The sequence below is a fragment of the Phacochoerus africanus genome, chromosome 11 (genome assembly GCF_016906955.1).
Source record: "Phacochoerus africanus isolate WHEZ1 chromosome 11, ROS_Pafr_v1, whole genome shotgun sequence".
NCBI lineage: Eukaryota > Metazoa > Chordata > Mammalia > Artiodactyla > Suidae > Phacochoerus > Phacochoerus africanus.
The window spans coordinates 9,716,288-9,737,515 of record NC_062554.1 but is presented as its reverse complement, the minus strand read 5'-3'; the positions used below and the strand labels follow the sequence as shown (position 1 = coordinate 9,737,515).

Sequence of the window (21,228 nt, the reverse complement as noted above, 5' to 3'; positions counted from 1 at the left end):
ATATATATACTCGAGAATTTAAGAATGTCACAATGCATGTGACTTAACTTCAAATAATGCATACAAAAAAAAATTTTGATCTTGCATCTGCACGTATAAAGGAAGAGCGAGCTTGCAGATGACAAAGTAAGTGGACTAATATTAACAGCAGGTGACTCCGGGCAGAGGGTACAAAGATGTTCTTGTACATGCTTTACTTTCACAGTTTTTTAATAAGCTCGAAATATTCTTTCTGAACAAAAAGTTTAAAAGAGAAAAGAGGGAGTTCTCTTGTGGCTCAGGGGGTTAAGGATCCAGCGTTGTCCCTGCAGCAACTTGGGTTGGTGCTGCGACACAGGTTCAATCCCTGGCCCAAGAACTTCCACATGCCACAGGGGTGGCCAAGAAAAGAAAAAGAAAAAAAGGAAAGAAAAACCAGTCCTAGCTAATGCAACAAAACAAGAAAAGGTAAAAATAGGTGTAGAGATTGAGAAGGAAGAACTAAAGCTGTCAAGAGTTCCCTTCATGGCTCAGTGGTTAACGAACCCGACTAGGATCCATGAGGATGAGGAGTTGATCCCTGGCCTCGCTCAGTGGGTTAAGGGTCTGGATTTGCTTAACCCAGATGAGCTGTGGTGTAGGCTGCAGACTTGGCTTGGATCCCGAATTGCTGTGGCTGTGGTGGAGGTCAGCAGTTACAGTTCCGATTGGACCCCTAGCCTGGAAACCTCCGCATGCTGTGGGTGTGGCCCTAAAAAAAGCAAAAAAAAAAAAGAAAAATAATAAAACTGTCTTTGTTCACTGATGACATCATTCTCTATGCAGAGAATCTGAGAAAATTGACAAAACTCTTTAAGCAATTACAGCAAGGTTGCAGGACACAAGGTTAATTTACAAAAGCCAATTGCTTTCCTATATACCGGCAATGAAAAGTGGAAATTTAATTTAAAAATCTAACTTACATTACTACCCCCCAAATGAAATACTTAGGAATAATTCTAACAAGATATCTAAGATCTGGGGGAGGAAAACTACACAATTCTAATGAAAGATATCAAAGAAGAACTAAATAATGGAGAGACCTTATATATTGATGGACAGGAAGATGCAATACTGTCAACATGTCCATTTGTTCCAACATGATCTCCAGATTCCATGCAATCCCTATCAAAATTCCAGCAAGCTACTTTGTGGATATTGGCAAACTGATTCTCAAGTTGATGTGAAAAGGCAAAACTGCTAACACAGTACTGAAAAAGGAAACACACATTTAGAGACGGACAATCCCTGACTTCTAGCCTTACTAGAAAGCTCCAGGAATCAAGACAGTGTGGTGGTGGTGAAAGAATAAACAAGGAAATCAGAGGAACAGCATAGGAAGTTCAGAAATAGACCACCTGAGTAGAGCTGACTGATTTGTAACAAAGGAGCAAAGCCACACAACAGAGGTTAAGACAGACTTTTTTTTTTTTTAATTACTCAGATGAATTGATCACATCTGTAGCTGTATAATGATCATAACAATCTGATTTCACAGGATTTCCATCCCACAGCCCAAGCACATCCCCCACCCCCCAAACTGTCTCCTCCGGAGACCATAAGTTTTTCAATGTCTGTGAGTCAGCATCTGTTCTGCAGAGAAGTTCCGTCTGTCCTTTTTTCAGATAAGACAGTCTTTTCAACAAATGGCGCTGGACCAACTGGCTATCTGCACACAAACCTTACACCTTTCACAAAAACCAGCTTAAAATGGACTACAGACCTAAATTTTAAAACGCAAAACTAGGAGTTCCTGTCATGGCACAGTGGTTAATGAATCTGACTAGGAACCATGAGGTTGCAGGTTCGATCCCTGACCTCGCTCAATGGGTTAAGCATTCAGCGTTGCCGTGAACTGTGGTGTGGGTTCAGACACCGCTCCGATCCCGAGTTGCTGTGGCTACGGTATAGGCTGGCGGCTACAGCTCCAATTATTGACTAGACCCCTAGCCTGGGAACCTCCATATGCCGCAGGAGCAGCCCTAGAAATGGCAAAAAAAAAAGACAAAAACAAATAAATAAATAAAATGCAAAACTACAAAATTCATAGATGATAACATGGGAGAAATCTAAGTGAACTTTTTAGATACAACACCAAACACACTCTCCATCCAAGAAATAATTGATAAACTATTGATAAACTAAAATGAAAAACTTCTGCTCTCTGACAGATGATGTCAAGAGAATGAGAAAAACAAGCCACAGATGGGGGGAAATATGTGCAAAAGACACATCTGCCCAAGAACAGTTACCCCAAATAATCAAAGGACAGTTAAAACTCAGCAATAAAAAAACAAAACAACTTGATTGAAAAACGGGCCAAACAAGACGCACAGACAGTAAATAAGCATGTGGAAAGGTGCCCCACATCATTGTTCACTAGGGAAACTAAAACAATAAGATACTGGAGTTCCCGTTGTGGCGCAGCAGAAACAAATCCGACTAGGAACCATGAGGTTGTGGCTTCAACCCCTGGCCTCGCTCAGTGGGTTAAGGATCTGGAGTTGTTGTGAGTTGTGGTGTGGGCCGCAGGTGCGGCTCAGATCTGGCGTGGCTGTGGCGTAGGCCGGCAGCTATAGCTCCAGTTCAGCCCCTAGTCTGGGAACCTCCATATGCCACCAGTGAGGCTCTACAAAGACAAAAAAAAAAAAAAAAAAACACGAGGATAGTATCCAAAAATGTTCCGGTACTCTAATAATAAGTTAGGAAAAGTTGGAGAAAGAAGTACACCAGAGTCTAATGCAATATTTGCTATACAGCAGAAATTTACTATCAATTAATTAAATTTTTCCATTTTTTAACACATATTCACTTCTAAGTACCGACTTATCTTTATTTTTGATATAATATCTAAAATTCACTGCACATTTTGCTACCTCATTAAAGGCAGCATTGATAAAGTAACCTTTCTTTTTTTTTCTTTTTACAGCCCCACCTGTAGCACATGGAAGTTCCCAAGCTAGAGATCAAACTGGAGCTGTAGCCACAGCCTATACCACAGCCACAGCAACATGCGACCCAAGCTGCATCTGTGACCTATGCAGCTTGAGGCAACACCGGATCCTTAACCCACCGAGCAGGACCAGGGATCAAAGCTGCAGCCTCATGGACACGATGTCAGGTTTTTAACTCACTGAGCCACAATGGGAACCCTGACCTTTTCTTGAAAATACAAAGTAATAATAGTGAGCACTAATTTTTAGCAATTTTCAGGTCATTTTAAAACATCTAAATTCAACTGCAGCAACATGGATGCAACTAGAGATTATCATACTAAGTGGAGCAGGTTAGAGGGAGAAAGACAAATACCATATGATATCATTTATATGTGGCATCTAAAACATGGCACAGATGAACATATCTGCAAAGCAGAAACAGATTCACAGACATAGAGAACAGACCTGTGTTTGCCGGGGCGGGGAGAGAGAGGGGGGTGGATTGGGAGTTTGGGGTTAGTAGACGCAAACTATTACATTTGGAAGGGACGAGCAATGGGGTCTCACCATACAGCACGGGGAACTATATCCAATATCTCGGGATAGATCACGATGGAAGAAAATACAGGAAAAGGAATGGACATATATGTGTAACTGGGTCACTTCGCTGTGTGGTAGAAATTAACACATTATAAATCAACCCTACACTTTAATTTTTTTAAAAAAATCTGAGTTGGTAAAATATCAAAAACGCAGCGAATGTACAATAAGAAATTCCGTACTTCTCATGTTCCCGTCTAATAATCAGACTGGTATCTTCTGATAGAAATACCTGAACAGCAAATGTAAACCAATCACTCCAGAGCACCAGGAAGACTGCTCTTTATTTCTGTGTTTACATTAAATACCTTCCATGTAGGATAAACGTCATTAAGCCAACTCATGAAAACATGCCTGAAATACCTCCTACACAGACAATTTTATGATGGGACCAACCCTTTCCTGTAACGAGTACAGACCGGTAAAATATCCTAGCTCTGACCCCACAGCCTACCTGCCTATCTGGCTTTGTGAACTATTTTCAGAATAAATTATTAGAAAGTCTTTCCCATGTTGCTTGGGAACATATATGCTTTTGGGTTTTTTTGCTTTTTGTCTTTTAGGGGCTGCACCTGTGGCATACAGAGGTTCCCAGGCTGGGGGTCGAATCAGAGTTGTAGCCGCTGGCCTACGCCAGAGCCACGGCAACCAAAGCCACAGCAACACTAGATCTGCGACCTACACCACAGCTCACGGCAACACCGGATCCTTAACCCGCTGAGCAAGGCCAGCAATTGAACTTTCGTCCTCACGGATACCTTTCCGCTGAGCCACGCTATCTACCTTGCTATTAACATTTTAGTGGATAAAAGCAGTACCAATTTTCTCAATGACCTTGTTCTAGTCATTAAGGTAGACAAAACTTTAAAATGTAGTTTTTTCCTACTCCTAAAAGTTATATTTAAAAAAAGTTTAGGGAAGTTGCCTTTGTGTCTCAGTGGTTAATGAATCTGACTAGGATCCATGAGGACATGGGTTTGATCCCTGGCCTTGCTCAGTGGGTTAAGGATCTGGCGTTGCCACAAGCTACAGTGCAGGTTACAGACGCGGCTCCGATCTGGCGTTGCTGTGGCTGTGGTCAGCAGCTGTAGCTCGGATTCAGTGCCTAGCTTGGGAACTTCCAGATGCAGCAGGTGCGGCCCAAAACACCAAAAAAGAAAAAAAAAAGTTAAAAGGTCTACTTTTCCTGTATTACCTCTCAAACAAACAAACAAAAAACAAACAGGAGTTCCCCTCGTGGTGCAGTGGTTAACAAATCTGACTAGGAACCATGAGGTTGTGGGTTTGATCCCTGGCCTTGCTCAGGAGGTTAAGGATCTGGCATTGCCATGAGCTGTGGTGTAGGTTGCAGACGTGGCTCAGATTCCGCATTGCTGTGGCTCTGGCGTAGGTCGGTGGCTACAGCTCCGATTAGACCCCTAGCCTGGGAACCTCCACATGCCATGGGAGCGGCCCTAGAAAAGACAAAAAAAAAAAAAAGACTGGAATTTTAACAAGGAAGAATTCATAACCTCTGAAAGAAGTAGGTTGGAGGAAATGACACCTGTTGCAAATCCAGCGCTTCACATAAGTCAAAGGAGGTACTTTATAAGTATCTGTTTCAGAAATGGATGACTCAGTTTCTTCTGTTCTGTACTGGGAAGCAGTGTTGACTACTGCTAGCATGCACACAGGAATTGCTTGTAATTCACAGTTAAGCCCTTAATTAAAAAAATTAGTCATGTTAAAAGAGGGGCAAGTTTTTCCTGGAAAAAAATAGACCATAAAAGGTCCACTTCCACGTCCACTCATTTGTATCTGCTCTTTTCTTCTTACCTTGGAGTCTACTGATAAAAGCCAAACATAGCGGCCAGCCTCAGCTTCCCTGTTTTCCTTATTATTTTCAAAAAAAGTCTGACTACACCTTGTTAGACATTCTAAAAGCCATGATAGGAAAAAGCGCCAGATGTTTCAATGGACCAACAAACAGAGACTCCAAAGTGCTGGGTTCTAGCATCCGCTTCTGCATCATCTGTCTCAGCTCCTCAACCAATAAACGCACTTGACTTCAGTTCAATTCCTGATAAGATTATCCATACATGACATCTCTGGCAATCAGCGTCCAATATCACACAGACTAAAACTCCTGACGTCAAAAAACTCACAACCACCAGATGGTTGCTATTTCAGAAATATAAGGAGGCAAAGAATCAGGACTTCTTAAGTGGAATTATTCAAAAAAGGACAAGCATGGTAGGTATCCAGGGACAAAACAGGAAGACTGATCACTCACATGCCAGAGACATTCCAAAGTTTCACCAATTCACATCATTATGGGGGCAGGAGGTAAACGCCCAAGGCTCAGCCTCTAACAAGTTTAAAATACAGCCTTTCCCACACTTTAATTCTAGCCTGAGATCCCCAACATTGTAAGGGGCATGTGTCAGACATAAGTTTAAGAAACAAATTCTCAAAACACTGAGCCATGTGCAGTGGAACTGCTCCTGAGAGACCCAAGATCTGGTGAGATCTTAGACACCAGAAGGAAAAACAGGGCACAGATTTGGGGGGTTTTTTGTTTTGTTTTGTCTTTTTAGGGCCACACCAGAGGCATATGAAGGTTCCTAAGCTAGAGGTCTGATCGGAGTTGTAGCCACTGGCCTACGCCAGAACCACAGCAATATAAGATCCCAGCTGCATCTGTGACCTACACCACAGCTCAAGGCAATGCTGGATCCTTAATCCACTGAGCGAGGTCAGGGATCGAACCTGCAACCTCATGGTTCCTAGTCGGATTCGTTTCCACTGCGCCACAAGGGGAACTCCAGATTTGTTAAGCTAACACTCTACTGAGTGTCCTTCCTTGAGGACAGGAATAAACAGAGGGACTAAGTCTCCAGCCAGGGGAAAACTTTCACCTCTGAAGACTTCAGCTTCTATGATTCAAAATTCACATTTCCAAGAGTTCCCTGGTGGCTCAGTGGCTTAAGGATCTGGTGTTGTCATTGCTGTGGCACTGGTTACTGCTGTGGTGCAGGTTCAAACTCTGGCCTAGGAACCTCTGCAAGTTGTGGGCATGGCCAAAAAAGCCAACAACAAAAAAAAGAAAATCCCACAAAAAATCACGTTTCCATCTTAAAGTAAGATGGAAAACAAGGCTATAAAATATTAAGCTAAGAAGGCATATTATGAATTATGTTTGTGAAAAAACTCCAGTGCCAAGGTTTCATTCTCCATGTGTTCCTTTATATGTATAATCTAAGAATGCAACTCCTAAAATACACATTAAAAAAAAATTTAAATGAGAAATGACAGATGCCATTAAACCTAAACCAAAGTATAAAACTCAAAACGTTTTAGCCCCTCTCTTAATATAGATCTGTCTTTAATTTTTCTAAAACACCTCTATTTGGTAGCTGCACTCATTCGAGCACATAGAAAATACAAATACTGACTTTTCCCCCAGTAGTAATGTCTAACAGATGAAAATATACAGATTATCAAAACTATACATTTGGAAACTATGAAAACCTACCTAATTTTTTTCCACACACTCAGGCCCAACTTAACCAGTTTCATTTCTGCTCTTACTCTATTTCCGGTCAGTTTCACTTCTGAATTTTCTGCCCCAAAGTTAAGAATTGTGACCCGATGGACAAATTTTAAACTTAAATAAGAACAGAGCTTTTCCTTTCAAAGGAAAATTAAACATTTTCACAGGAAAAAGAAAGAAAACAAAAACCAAGAAAAAAAAACCCTTAAATTCCTCATGGCATTTTATCACATAAAAATAATGATTTTAGTATGCTGATACTGTCTTTGTTTCTGAAGCTTCCTCATATAGTTTTGTTTACAAGAACCAAAGCAGCTCAAAAATTGTCATCATTTTATTTTACAGCTATACAACACAACTATATATTATTTTTTATTTGAGTCACAAGGAAGGGCCTCAATAAATATTTGTGCAAGGAATAAACATACATAACACTTTACTGCACTGAGTGGGCCAGATGTTCGCAATATGATAATGGTACAGCTTTCTCTCTGGCTTCCGTGGCTTTACCAACGAAACGCATCTTTTGAACACAAAATAAAAATATGATTAAATTAGACAGACAGCAGTAAGATACCCAAGAAACATAAACATGTAAAGGAAAAACACACCACGTATGCTACATTAAGCTTTGGAAAGCTTTTATGCTTCCACCATTTTTTCTTGTATGTGTTTCAATCTCATTTCCTTCCTCTCTTTGGGCTGTTAAGTTCTTCAAAGGCAAGACCCACAGACAAATAGAAAATTTTAAAATAAGAAACATACTGAGTTCCGACTATGTAAGCAATACAGTGCTACATGCAGGTGCGGTGAGCAAGAAAATATGAAGCATCATGGTCCCAACCCCTGAGCTAACGTAAACCTTTTCTTTTTCACCAGAATCCCGCACAGAACAGAAACCTACAGGAAGTGAGAATCAAAAACCTAAACTCCAGTCGCTGGGTTGACTCTGTGTGATGCTGAGAAAGTTACCCAGACCTTAGATTCCTCGTTTGTAAAAGGAAGTGGCTACTGATAGAACTCCCCCTGCACAGAAAAATCCCAAATGGTTTATGCAGATACTCTGACCTCACGGAGCGAGAGCATCACCCTGAAGGGTGGACGGCACACAGCGACTGCCTTCCAAAGAGGACAGCGTGGAAGCATGAGGGTCAAAGAGGAACCTTCCAGCAGAGAAAGCTGACAAGCACGACCTCACTACTCATGACTGAAGTCAACACCCATGATTAGCCAAGGTCACAGTACACACACCTGATAAGAGAGGATGAAAATGGCACTTGACCTCTGGGGCCTTTCTCCCCAAAACCCATAACCTCAGTCTAATCGTGAGGAAAAAACAGCAGACGGACTCCAGCAGGCATCTTACAAAACACCTCGCTAGTACTCAGAACTGGGAAGGTCATCAGAAAGAAGCCAAGTCGGGAATTCCTGCTGTGGCTCGCGGGTTAAGGACCCGACATGGTGTCCCTGAGGATGCAGGCTGGATCCCTGGCCTTGATCAGCGGGTTAAGGATCTGGCATTGTCACAAGCTGTGGCGTAGGTCGCAGATGTGGCTCGGGTCCCCCATGGCTGTGGCGCAGACCTGCAGCTGCAGCTCCGATTCAGTCCTTAGCCCGGGAACTTCCATATGCCACAGGTGCAGCCCTAAAAAAAAAAAAAAAAAAAAAAAAAAAAGAAGAAATAAAGAAGGGAAATCTGAGGAACTGTGACAGCCAAGAAGAAGCTAAGACAACAAGCAAACTAAATATAATATGGTGTCCAGGATGGGACCCTGAAAAAGGGTATTAGTTAAATGTTAAGGACCCATCAACAGATCACCAGATAAACAAATGTAGTGTGTACCTACAATGGAATATTATTCAGCCTTAAAAAGGAATTCCTTTTTTTTTTTTTTTTTGCCACGCCCATGGCACATGAAAGTTCCCCGCCAGGGATCCAATCTGAGCCACAGCTGTGACCTATGGCACAACTACGGCAACGCCAGATCCTTTAAACCACTCCGCTACAGCAGGAACTCCAGGAATGAAATACAGGCTACGATGTGGCTGAATGGGAAATATTATATGAAATGAAATCAGCCAGACACAAAAGGGCAAATAGTGTGTGATTCCACTGATAGGAAGAACCTAGAACAAGCAAAGTCGTAGAGACAGAAAGTAGAAAAGTGTTTACCAGGGGCTGGAGGAAGGGAAGAACGGGGAGTATTTGAACGAGCTTCTGTTTGGGATGATGAGAAAGTCCAGAAATAGATGGCGGTGATGGTCGCACAGCACTGAGATGTACTCAATGCCACTGAACTGTACCCTTCAAAACGGTAAGAAGGGCAAATGTTATATGATGCTTTTTTTTCTTGGTCTTTTTTGCCATTTCTTGGGCCGCTCCCACGGCCTGTGGAGGTTCCCAGGCTAGGGGTCGAATTGGATCTGTAGCTGCCGGCCTACACCAGAGCCACAGCAACTCGGGATCCGAACCAAGTCTGCAGCCTACACCACAGCTCACGGCAACGCCGGATCCTTAACCCACTGAGCAAGGCCAGGGATGGAACCCGCAACCTCATGGTTCCTAGTTAGATTCGTTAACTACTGAGCCACGACGGGAACTCCATATTATGCATATATTACCACAATTTTTTTTTTCTTTTTAAGGCCACACCTACAGCATATGGAAGTTCCAAGATTAGGAGTCAAATAGGAGCTGCAGCTGCCGGCCTACACCACCGCCACAGCAAGGCTGGGATCTGAGCTGAATCTGCCACAGCTTGTGGAAACGCTGGATCCTTAACCACCGCTGAGTGAGGCCAGAGATTGAACCTGCGTCCTCATGGACACTAGTCAGGTTCTTAACCCACAGAGCCACAATGAGAACTCCTACCACAATTTTTTAAATGAAGAAAATCTGAATAAACTACAGACTTTAGTTAACAACAGTGTATCAATACTGGTTCATTAATTGTAACAAATGTACCAAGTGAATGTAAAATGTTAAGAATGGGGGGAAATGGGTATAGGGTATATGGGAACTTTCTGTACTATTTACCCAATTTGTCTGTAAATCTATAAAAAATGATGCCGATTTGAAAATTCAAGAGAGCTAAAGGTTAACAGGACTAACAGGCCCCGCCTCCTTCCAAAAAGACAAATGCTCTTTAAATGAACGAAAAACATGAGCAAGTAATCAGAAAAATTAGTGCCAAAGACATGAACGAACAAGTCACAAAAGAAATTAAAATACTACATATATCAAGGCAAAGATCTTAAAACTCACTCAACTATGTAAGGATAAATGAGTTCATTTATTCAGCATAGTGTCTGGCATACAATAAGCTCTTAAAATATAACTAATAATTAAAGAAATACAAACTTTAACAAAAAAATACACACACGTGTATGTAGATGATAAACACATAAATATAAACATACACACAAATACATCCTTGAAGTGAACGATTTCAAAGACACGTGTACACGGATATTCACTGCAACAATGTAACACAAAAAACCTAGAAAGAGTCCAAAGTCTACCAATAGGGGTTAAACTACCATAACTGAATATTATTATGCAAAAAAAATGTGGTAGATGTATATACCCTGTCGTGGACAACTGTCTAAGAAAAATAATATAATAGTGTGGAGTTCCCGTTGTGGCGCAGTGGTTAACGAATCCGACTAGGAACCATGAGGTTGCGGATTCCATCCCTGGCCTTGCTCAGTGGGTTAAGGATCCAGTGTTGCCATGAGCTGTGGTATAGGTCGCAGACGAGGCTCGGATCCCGTGTTGCTGTGGCTCTGGCATAGGCTGGTGGCTACAGCTCCGATTCGACCCCTAGCCTGGGAACCTCCACATGCCGAGGGAGCAGCCCTAGAAAAAACAAAAAATAAATAAATAAATAAATAAACAAACAAACAAACAAAAAGAAAAATAATAATTAATTGCAAAATTTTTTTAAATGGAAAAGACTAAACTAGATTAAGACTATTTAATCTGGGGTTTTCCATTTATACTTCAAGGGAAACAAACCTGCATGCAAAACTGTGTGTGTAGGTAGGTAGTGACCCAAAAAGGGTCACTAAACAGCCTCCCCAGCTCTGAACATCTGAGAAATGCAGTCAGGCTGTACTCAAGTGAGGAAGCCTTCGAGGAGGAAAGAAATGCTCTCAAACTTTTAAGGACATAATAAATGCCTTTCGGAGTTCCCGTCGTGCTTCAGTGGTTAACGAACCCGACGAGCATCCATGAGGTCTCAGGTTCCATTCCTGGCCTCACTCAGTGGGTCAAGGATCCGGCGTTGCTGTGAGCTGTGGTGTAGGTCACAGACACGGCTCGGATCCTGCATTACTGTGGCTATGACACATGCCGGCAGGGGTAGCTTCGATTGGACCCCTCGCCTGGGAACCTCCATATGCCACAGGTGTGGCCCTGAAAAAGACAAAAAGACCAAAAAATTTTAAAAAATTTAAAAATAATAATAAATGCCTCTACCACAAAAGACAAATTTTTATTTCAAACTGCCTAGATCTAAGGGTGTGAAGGAAAGTATTCTTCAGAGAAGCTTATATTCACTAACTGATTCCAAACCTCCACTAAAAATTAAAGAGTCAAAACAGTCCTCAAAATTCATGCTTAAATTACAGGTAAAGCAAGATCCTGCAGAAGCAAAAGGAAGCAAAGATTAAGCAGCAGTCCCATCTGACACAAGCAAGTAGCTGTTATGGACTATAGTTGGTACTCATATGTGTAAAGGTTTAGAAGTTATCCTGTGTTAACTGAATTTTTTAAGAAAAGGGGGTTAAGGAGTTTCCTGGTGGCTTAGCAGGTTAAGGATCCAGCATTGTCACTGCTATGGCTCAGGTCATTGCTGAGGTGCAGGCCTGATCCCTGGCGCAAGAACTTCCACGTGCCATGGGCATGGCTAAGAAAAAAAAAGTTAAAATGAGAAAAATAAGTTAAGCTTTATAGCTTTGTGGGCTTTCTTTGAGCCAAAACAAAATAAAACGCTTTCTGGAGGGAGATTGGGGGTGAGGGGAAAGAGTCTAGTATTTTTGAAACTAATATACAGTAAATTAATACTTTAAACAATACAGGAGTTCCCTGGTGGCTCAGCGGGTTAAGGATCCAGCATTGTCTCTGCTGTGGCTCAAGGCACTACTGTGATGTGGGTTCCATCCCTGGGCTGGGAACTTCCACATGCCACAGGTGCAGCCAAAAAAACAAGACAAAACAAAACAAAAACAATACCGTCATTGGAATCCATGGGACTTAAGACTGGAATAACTGAGTAAATAATAGCAGGGATTCTCTCTATCCTAAAACAAAAATATAACTGGGAAAAATGGTTCTCAACCACAAGTAATCCTGCTCCTAAGAGACACCTGGCACCATCTAAAGACTTTTTTTTTTTTTTTGTCTTTTTGCTATTTACCTGGGCCGCTTCCGTCGCATGTGGAGGTTCCCAGGCTAGGGGTCAAATCGGAGCTGTAGCCACCGGCCTACACCAGAGCCACAGCAACGCGGGATCCGAGCCGCGTCTGCAACCTACACCACAGCTCACGGCAACGCCGGATCGTTAACCCACTGAGCAAGGGCAGAGATCGAACCCGCAACCTCATGGTTCCTAGTCGGATTCGATAACCACTGCGCCACGACGGGAACTCCTAAAGACATTTTTTATTGTCAGGCTTAAGTTGGTGCTGCTGATATATTATGGGTAGAACCCACGGAGATGGATAAACATCTTACAGACACACCTACGCACCCAAAATGTCAACAGTGCCCAGGCTGAAAAACCCTCCCTTAGAAATAGGGTGAGAGGAGTTCCCATTGTGGCACAGCAGAAACAAATCCGACTAGTAACCACGAGGTTGCAGGTTCGATCCCTGGCCGCACTCAGTAGGTAAAGGATCTGGTGTTGCCATGAGCTGTGGTGTAGCCTGCAGACGAGGCTGGGATCCCGCGTTGCTGTGGCTGTGGTGTGGACCAGCAGCTATAGCTCCAATTAGACCCCTAGCCTGGGAACCTCCATATGCCGTGATTGCTGCCCTAAAAAGCAAAAAAAGAAAGAAAGAAAAGGAAGAAAAGAAAGGAAAGAAAGAAAGAAAGAAAGAAAGAAAGAAAGAAAGAAAGAAAGAAAGAAAGAAAGAAAGAAAGAAAGAAAGAAAGAAAGAAAGAAAGAAAAGAAAAGAAATAGGCTGAGAAAAAAAATAAAAATTAAAAAAAAAAAGATATGAGTTCCCGTCGTGGCGCAGTGGTTAACGAATCCGACTAGGAACCATGAGGTTGCCGGTTCGATCCATGCCCTTGTTCAGAGAGTTAACGATCCTGCGTTGCCATGAGCTGCAGACGAGGCTGGGATCTTGCGTTGCTGTGGCTCTGGCGTAGGCCGGCGGCTACAGCTCTGATTGGACCCCTAGCCTGGGAACCTCCATATGCCACGGGAGCGGCCCAAGAAAAGAAAAAAAAAAAAAGAAATAGGCTGAGAGTCCGGGGGACAAATGACTGAATCTATGCGTTTCGATAACCAACTTTATTGTAGAAATCCTAAATCAACAGATTTATCTGTTTAGAAATATTGACACCTTATCAAATAGCATGGAATCTATTAAAATGACACAATTTTCAAAGTGTTATTTAAAAGAAAGATCACTGGATTTCAAATTTATCCAAACCTCTGAAATTCTGCCGAAGTCACAGGCAAAAAAGACAACAAATTAATGCTAAAAGTTTTAGAGAGTTCCCGTTGCGGCGAAGCAGAAACAAACCCGACTGGTATCCATGAGAATGTGGGTTCAATCCCTGGCCTCGCTCAGTGGGTTGGGGATCCGGCGTTGCTATGAGCTGTGTTGTAGGTTGCAGATTCAGCTCAGAGCCCGAGTTGCTGTAGGCCGGCAGCTGTAGCTCGGATTTGACCGCTAGCCTGGGAACTTTCACATGCCGCAGACGCAGCCCTAAAAAAGGAAAAGAAAGAAAGGAAGAAGGAAAGAAGGAAGGAAAGAAAGAAAGAAAGAAATTCATTCTATGACTCTCACCAACAATAATGAGCAAAAGAATACACTTTGCATGACTCCACATACATATAATTTAAGAACAGGCAAAAACTTTCATGTTAGAAATCAAAATAGTGATTCCTTTGGAGAGAAAGGAAAGAGACTGAAGAGAACACAAGGGGGACTTGTGGGACGGTAATAATTGTGTATTTCTTAATCGGGCTAAAACTTTTTGCTTTTGGACAATTCATTAAGCTGTGTACTCATACACGTCCCTGTATATGGAAAACCCTTTAACAAAAACGCTTACTTTTTAAAATATTCTATATTTCTATCCTAAAAACTTGAGCATTTTGACCCAGAAAGCGAAGCTAATGTCAAGAGCAAAAGCAAAAGTGCTTTTGTTATACAGGCTGCCTTCCAAGAATTCAAGGAGGATGACACCCCCAGAAAGCTGTAAATCCCACACTCAGCGATCATACAGCGTTCGGCCGTACACTCAGGCCACTATATATCCCTGGGCATGATTCCAAACACTGGACAAACGCTTACAAATGCAGTTGGATTTGGTCTGTGGACAGTTTGTTTGGATTATTTCCCCCAATGTTAAATTGGGAACTGTTATCAGAGAACAGGCTCTAGGAAACAAATGATGCTTTCTCTTTCCTAATTCCACATTTCCCCAAAGCGCTCCCAAACTAAATCCCTCTTGGCTCTGGACTCAGGATGTCTCCAGGATGCCTGTAACAGTGGCCACCACTGCCTATCCCAGGACCCACTCCCATCATCCACCTACACACACTTGCAAATTCGCATGAATGCTCATTCCTGAGGCTAGTCTCCCCCACCAGGCTTTCACTCTCCCCCAGCACCTCGTAAATACAATCCAAACGTCACCACCCTGAAGCTCCTAAGATTCTCCACAAACTCCCTTCCCAAGAGGGCCACAAAACCCGGGCCCGCGCTATGCCAGTCTTTTCAATCCTCTGTTACCGCACAAAAAGCCCTTGCTTCTGCAAACAACTCAGCTCAATGGCCACCACTGTCGCGCTGATCTCCAACTCTCCTCTTCCTTTAGCAGCCCCCACGTCTCCACACTTTCCCGTATTCAATCCATCCCGTTTCCCACCGACCCTCTGCCCCCAACCTCCGCACTCTTCCGGAAGTCTGGCTCTTTCCTAAATACTAAGACAGGGATGGGAAGCTGGAGGAAGGGTAGGAAGGAAAGTGCTCTGTCTTGTGTGAAGATAGCGGAGAAAAGGTTGCTCAAGTCTGCAGCACGACAACCACGTGCTGGGGCTGTAATCGGTCTCCAGCTGGATTCTGAAACCCAGCCTCGCCACTTAGTAACCGCAAGGCTTGGCCGTATTTAAGCCTCAGTCTCCCGACCTACAAAATGGGGCTAATAAAAATCGCTACTTCCCAGACGTGGGAGATTAAATTAACTAGCAGCCAGTTGAGCACCTGGCATTAATCTAACATGGTTCACACTCAATAACTGATCGTTTTCCTGAGGTCCACTTCATGGAAAGGGGATGATGAAAGGCATTCTAAGTCTCTTTAATGCTAAAGTTCCTGCGAAGTCTCCTCTTGGGAGATAGAAAGAAGCAAGGGAGAGAAGGAAGGAAGAGGCACTCCACAGACGTGGGTGACACAGAGAATTCTCTCAGGTCCCCAAACTCGGTGTCCTCGCTTTCTTATCCGCCTACAATGTGGATCCAAGTGTGGCTCAAAGAAGCCCTCCCTGTAAGCCTGGCTAAAGAATATGCACATGAATATGTACATCAAATCGTCCTTCCACAGATACTCTTTTGACCGAATGCAATAGCAAAGCGCCCCCCTAAACGGCTAAAATGCTCTCCGTGGAAGTCGGAGGACTAGGAAGGAAACCCAAAGCCTCAAAAGAATTTTCTTGAGAAGCTCAGTGGAGTACTTCATAATAAGGAGAGATTAAAAGTAAATGCTCGAAACCCTAAAGACTCCTCACTTCTCCCGCAACTACAGAGTACCAATTAGTTTGTCATCAAGTAAGTGGGTTGAGGAAAGAAAAGAGGTTCCCCGTCTCTCCTGGGACACCAGGGCTTCCCCGGGTCCCTCCCCAAGCGGATAAAGGGGAGGGTCTGCGCCAGGGAATCCCCAGCTCCTTACGCAGGGAGTGGCGGACACCCGCCGGGCCCCCTAGGGAGTTTCACTGGATCCCTTCCCGCCCCTTCCCAGCCCATCTCCTGCAAAGGGAGGTCTCCTGGGACCCGGGAATCCCCCAGAGGTTCGGCCATCCCTGGATCCTTCTTTCTCCTCCCAAGACCTCTGGACAGCCCTCCCCGGCCCTCCAAGTTCTCCCCGGCCACTTCTCAGGGTCTCCCGGCTTGGCACGGAATCAGCCCACCGGCCACGGGGTCCCCTCACGAGCCTCCTCCCAGCCCCTCCCCAGCGCCGCGAGCCCGCGAGGTTACCTGCTGAGACGGCAGCTCCACATGCAGGGCCCGCGCGGTGGAACCGGGAGGCAGCGCGGCGGCCTGGCCCGGGGGCGGCTGGGGGATCGGGGCCCCGACCGACGCCGAGGTGCTCATCTCAACCCGGGGGCCGCCAAGCGGCGGGGCCCGCGCTCCTCCGGCATCCGCCACCACCGCCCAGTCACGATCTGCCGAGCCCCTACAGCCCAGAAACCAGCCACCCGAGAGGCAGGACCGCTCTACCCCACCTCCGCCTGCCGCCGCCGCTCGCTAAGGAAGAGCCATATTACCGCAGTGCAACCCCCCACCACCCGCTGAGACCTGGCTTGTCCATTGGTTCGGCTCTCACGGGGGCGGGAACCAAGGACAGACGAGGGACGTGCTATTGGGCAGACGGTCTGTCCATCGCGGGTAGGAATGAACCAGGGGCGGAGGGACCCAGGGACGGCCTAAATTGCGCCTGTCAAGCCGGGGTGAAACCTGGGGCGTTGCTTCTTTTCTTTCCAGTCTAATTGGTTGTTTCACTACCAGGGGGCGGGGCCTCTGGGAGGAGCCGCGGAGACCATTGCTCGAGGTCGCTGTCAGTTGTCCGTAAAGGAAATGAGGGGCGGAGTCTGATTAGGTAGACTGTGCGCTCGGGCTCTGGTGTCACGTGTAGGAGGCAGGAGAGTCACCTGATTAGTGAGAGTCAGTTTTGGGAGCCGCTTCCGCCCTAACCTAGTTGCCATGGTAACTGGCCTCTCCTGGAGAGCGGGGACTTCCTTGGCCCCAGCTGAGTCTGTAGTTGCAAGCCCCGGAGCAGGCTTTTCCTGAGGGGCTCCTGTCGACGTGCGGGGCTTGAAAAGAATATTTTACGGTTCTGCAGAAAACCACCACGCAGGATGTACTGACACCAGAAACTTGTCGGACAGTTCCACCAGCTCCACCCACGACCAATTCCATCCCACAAGTCCCGCCCTTCCTGCCCCTGCACTAACTGGTACGCTGAGCCAGGCACTCAGGATGCTATTTCATTTCTATGAGTGGGTTGTTTATGCTGTCCCTGAAAAGCCTTCTCTACTTTTCTCCTCCTGATTAATGAGGCTTACTTGCCCATCAGATCTCATCTGGGCCTAGGATCCTTTTATTTTTGGGGCCACACCCTTTGGCATATGAACGTTCCCAGGCCGGGGATGGAATTCTCTCCGCAGCTGCTGCCTACAACCTACCACAGCTGTGTGGCAAGCAGGATCCTTAACCCAGAGGGGTGGGGGTGGAGGGAACGCGGGGTGGAACCCACGCCTTAGCAGCTACCTGAGCAACACTGGATCCTTAACTCTCTGTGCCACAGTGGGACCTGCTGGGATCCTTTCTTGAACATCTGTGATTCCCTCTGGGACCCTGAATTAGGAAACTTACCTCTACCACATTCCTGATTATTCTATCTATCGTCTTTTAATAAGTAAGACACATGTAGCCACACGTACCCCTTCCTCAAACAGAATGAATTCCTCAAGCTGGAGAATCTTCTCTGATTCACCTCTGGATTCCCAGCACGGGGCAGAGAATTAGGACATGTTTTTGAAGTGAAAACCCAGTTCAAATGCTGCTGCTTCCATAAAGACTTCCTTTTTTTTTTTTTGTCTTTTGTCTTTTTAGGGCTGCACCAGTGGCATATGGAGGTTCCCAGGCTAGGGGTCTAATCGGAGTTGTTGCTGCTGGCCTATGCTAGAGCCACAGCAATGCCAGATCTGAGCCCCGTCTGCGACCTACACCACAGCTCACGGCAATGCCGGATCCTTAACACACTGAGCAAGGCCAGGGATGGAACCTGCAACCTCATGGTTCCTAGTCAGATTCATTTCCGCTGCGCCAAGATGGGAACTCCCATAAAGACTTCCTTGATCATAATGATAGCATCTATAGCAATTGCTTCCATAGTAAGTATCATGGAGTCATTCTGCAGAAATAATGACCTGCCTTTTTCCCTCCTAGACTGTGAGTTTCCCCACCATATAGACCGATGTAGCAGAAAGAACACAGTGTTTTAGAGTTAGGCACAGCAGGAATCAGGAACTTTTGGAATCTTGGCTCTGCCACCTTTTAGCTACATGTTCCTAGGCAAGCCAGTTCCGCTCTCTCAGCTGTAATTTTTCCCATCTGCCAAACAGTAGCAAGGTTGCTGTGGGAATTAAGTAAATCAATGTAAATAAAGTGCCAAGTGCGGGGCCTCAGATGTAATAATTTCATTAAAAATATTTTAATAAAAAGATAAGCATACTATCTTTCAAGAGTGTCCAGAAGCCTGAAGACACTTTGGATCGGATCCCAGCACTGGCTAAGATGGATGTCACAGAAACACCGAGAGTGGTTCCTCATGACGAGAGAGCCTAGGCTGTGTGGTCAGGTGTTTGTTTAGAAGGGAGCAATTGGGAAATCCCAGACTTCATCTGGTTACAAAATCTGGTGGAATTTCACAGAAAACATTTGTCTGTTTCCAAGCTGGATTCGTTTCCTGAGGCTGCTGTATCATATTACTGCAAACTGGGTAGCTTAAAACAACAGACGTGATTCTTTGGCAGTTCTAGAGGCCAGAAGCCCTAAATCAAGGGGCTTAGTGCTTGTTCTGAGGGAAGTCTGGGGGCTGTGGGAGCCAGAGAAGACAGTCAGATTTCACGGCAGGGAGTTCCCGTCATGGCGCAGTGGTTAACGAATCTGACGAGGAACCATGAGGTTGTGGGTTCGATCCCTAGCCTTGCTCAATGGGTTAAGGCTCTGGCGTTGCGTGAGCTGTGGTGTAGGTCGCAGACCGGGCTCAGATCTGGCGTTGCTGTGGCTCTGGCGTAGGCCGGCGGCTACAGCTCCGATTAGACCCCTAGCCTGGGAACTTCCATATGCTGCGGGTGCAGCCCTAGGAAAGACAAAAAGACCAAAAAAAAAAAAAAAAAAGATTTCACAGCAGAGGTGACATTTAACCTGGATACCGAGGGACCAATAAGAGTTCACCAGGCAGGAAGGGAAGAAAGCAGAGGGATCGGATGCAAGTCTTTTCCCCAAGCTTTCACTGAAGCTCAGCTCTGCATCAGGCAGATTATCAGAGACAGACAATACAGAAATGGGAGTTCCCATCGTGTCTCAGTGGTAACGAATCCCAGTAGTATCCATGAGAATGCAGGTTCCATCTCTGGACCCGCTCAGTGGGTTAAGGATCCAGGATTGCCATGAGCTGGGGTGTATGTAGGTTGCAGACATGGCTTGGATCCGGTGTTGTTGCTGTGGCTGCGGTGTAGGCCAGCAGCTGCAGCTCTGACCTGGGAACTTCCATATGCTGCAGATGCAGCCCTAAAAAAAAAGAACTGAAGTACCAAAGTAAATAAATAACCCTTCTCAAGCTTTTCTACCCACATACCACAAACCTCCTGAAACAGGAGGAAAGTGGGCAGGGCATAATCCTTAAAGAATGACAGAGCTGTTGAGGCTAAGACAAAAGCTGGTTAGAACCAACCAGGCCCAAGATGGCAGAAGGTTTGACTTCCAGTAGACCTTGAGACTCATTATACGCTCATTGTGATACATGAGCCTGCTAAATGACATGCGCATAGGCACAATGACCATGCCAAGGCTAGGCTAGCCAGGAGGGGCCAAAAATGGGTGGTGGTCTAATTCCCAGAAATTCCCACCTCTTCCCAAAAATAGTTGGACTAATCCTCCCACTCATTAGCCTATTAAGTTACTCAGCCGATAAAAACCAACCACTCCATGTATCAGGGCCACTCTCTCGCCTTCTAAGAAGGACAGAACTCTGTCTATGCATGTGTATCTCCCAGGGCCACTCTCGCCTTTTGAGACGGCCCACGCTCTGTCTATCTCTCTTAATAAAATCTACTTCTTGATTATCACTTAGCCTCTCACTGAATTCCTCCTGCACTGAGACATCAAGAACCTGAACTTCATACCCCAGATCCTTTCAGGACTCTTGGTCTTTGGGGAGCAAACCCAAATCGAGTGAGGGAAGAAGGAGGAAACCCCCCCCCCCCACCCCGGATCCCTGCAGGATTAATTTATTCAAAAAGGAGAAAAGAAAAACACCCAACATGCAAAAGTCTTGTGAAGAAAATAAAGGAAACTCACAGAACATGCCAAAGGCCGAGGAAGACCACACTTTGGAAGATGTACCTCAGGAGGCAGAAAAACCCTCAACCTTCTGAAGAAGGGGTACACCAGGAAGCTGAAGGGGACCTTGGCTCAGGGCTGACTCAGCCCGGCCAGGGATATGAAGCGGACGCTCCAGTAGTTAGGCATTTGGACCCTGAAGAAATGATAAGAGAAGCGGATGAGTTGGAAAGGTTAGGGAAGAGATAAGAAGAGTAAGAAGCAAGGTTGTGATGATGCATTAGAAGCAAAGACAAGACAAAAAAAATAAAATTAAAAAAAATAAAAAAATAGAAGCAAAGACAGTCACGCAGCTGCCCTTGTCCTGTGTGCTTTAGGCCTTGAACGGTTTTTTGTTTGTTTGCTTTGGTCTGATACTGAAATCTGGCCCCTGCTTGCTTTCTATTAGCCTTTTCTGATGTATCTTTGACTTTCTTTTTATTTCTAATCATCTGGTGGAGTTTTGTGTTAGGTAGCTTCCTTGTTACCAGCATCTGGATTTTGTATTTTGACACATTTTCCAGGTCTGTTTTCCAATTGGGAAGTTTCACACATGTGCATGAAAATATTTGCATTC

At 44.9% G+C, this 21,228-nt stretch overlaps 1 protein-coding gene and 1 pseudogene across 2 annotated transcripts in view; one reads left to right on the top strand and one right to left on the bottom strand.

The window, feature by feature from the left end:
• The window catches only part of UVRAG (UV radiation resistance associated), a 283,852-nt gene extending 267,016 nt beyond the window's left edge, over positions 1-16,836 (bottom strand). For both annotated transcript variants that reach the window (XM_047752708.1, XM_047752709.1), the window contains exon 1: positions 16,521-16,836. In XM_047752708.1, coding sequence (XP_047608664.1) covers positions 16,521-16,637 — 117 coding nt within the window. In that variant the 5' untranslated portion in view covers positions 16,638-16,836. The remainder of the gene's footprint in view (positions 1-16,520) is intronic.
• A 3,757-nt stretch (positions 16,837-20,593) lies between these two features.
• LOC125110610 (transcription elongation factor A protein-like 8) lies at positions 20,594-20,996 on the top strand (annotated as a pseudogene).
• Positions 20,997-21,228: the final 232 nt, after the last annotated feature.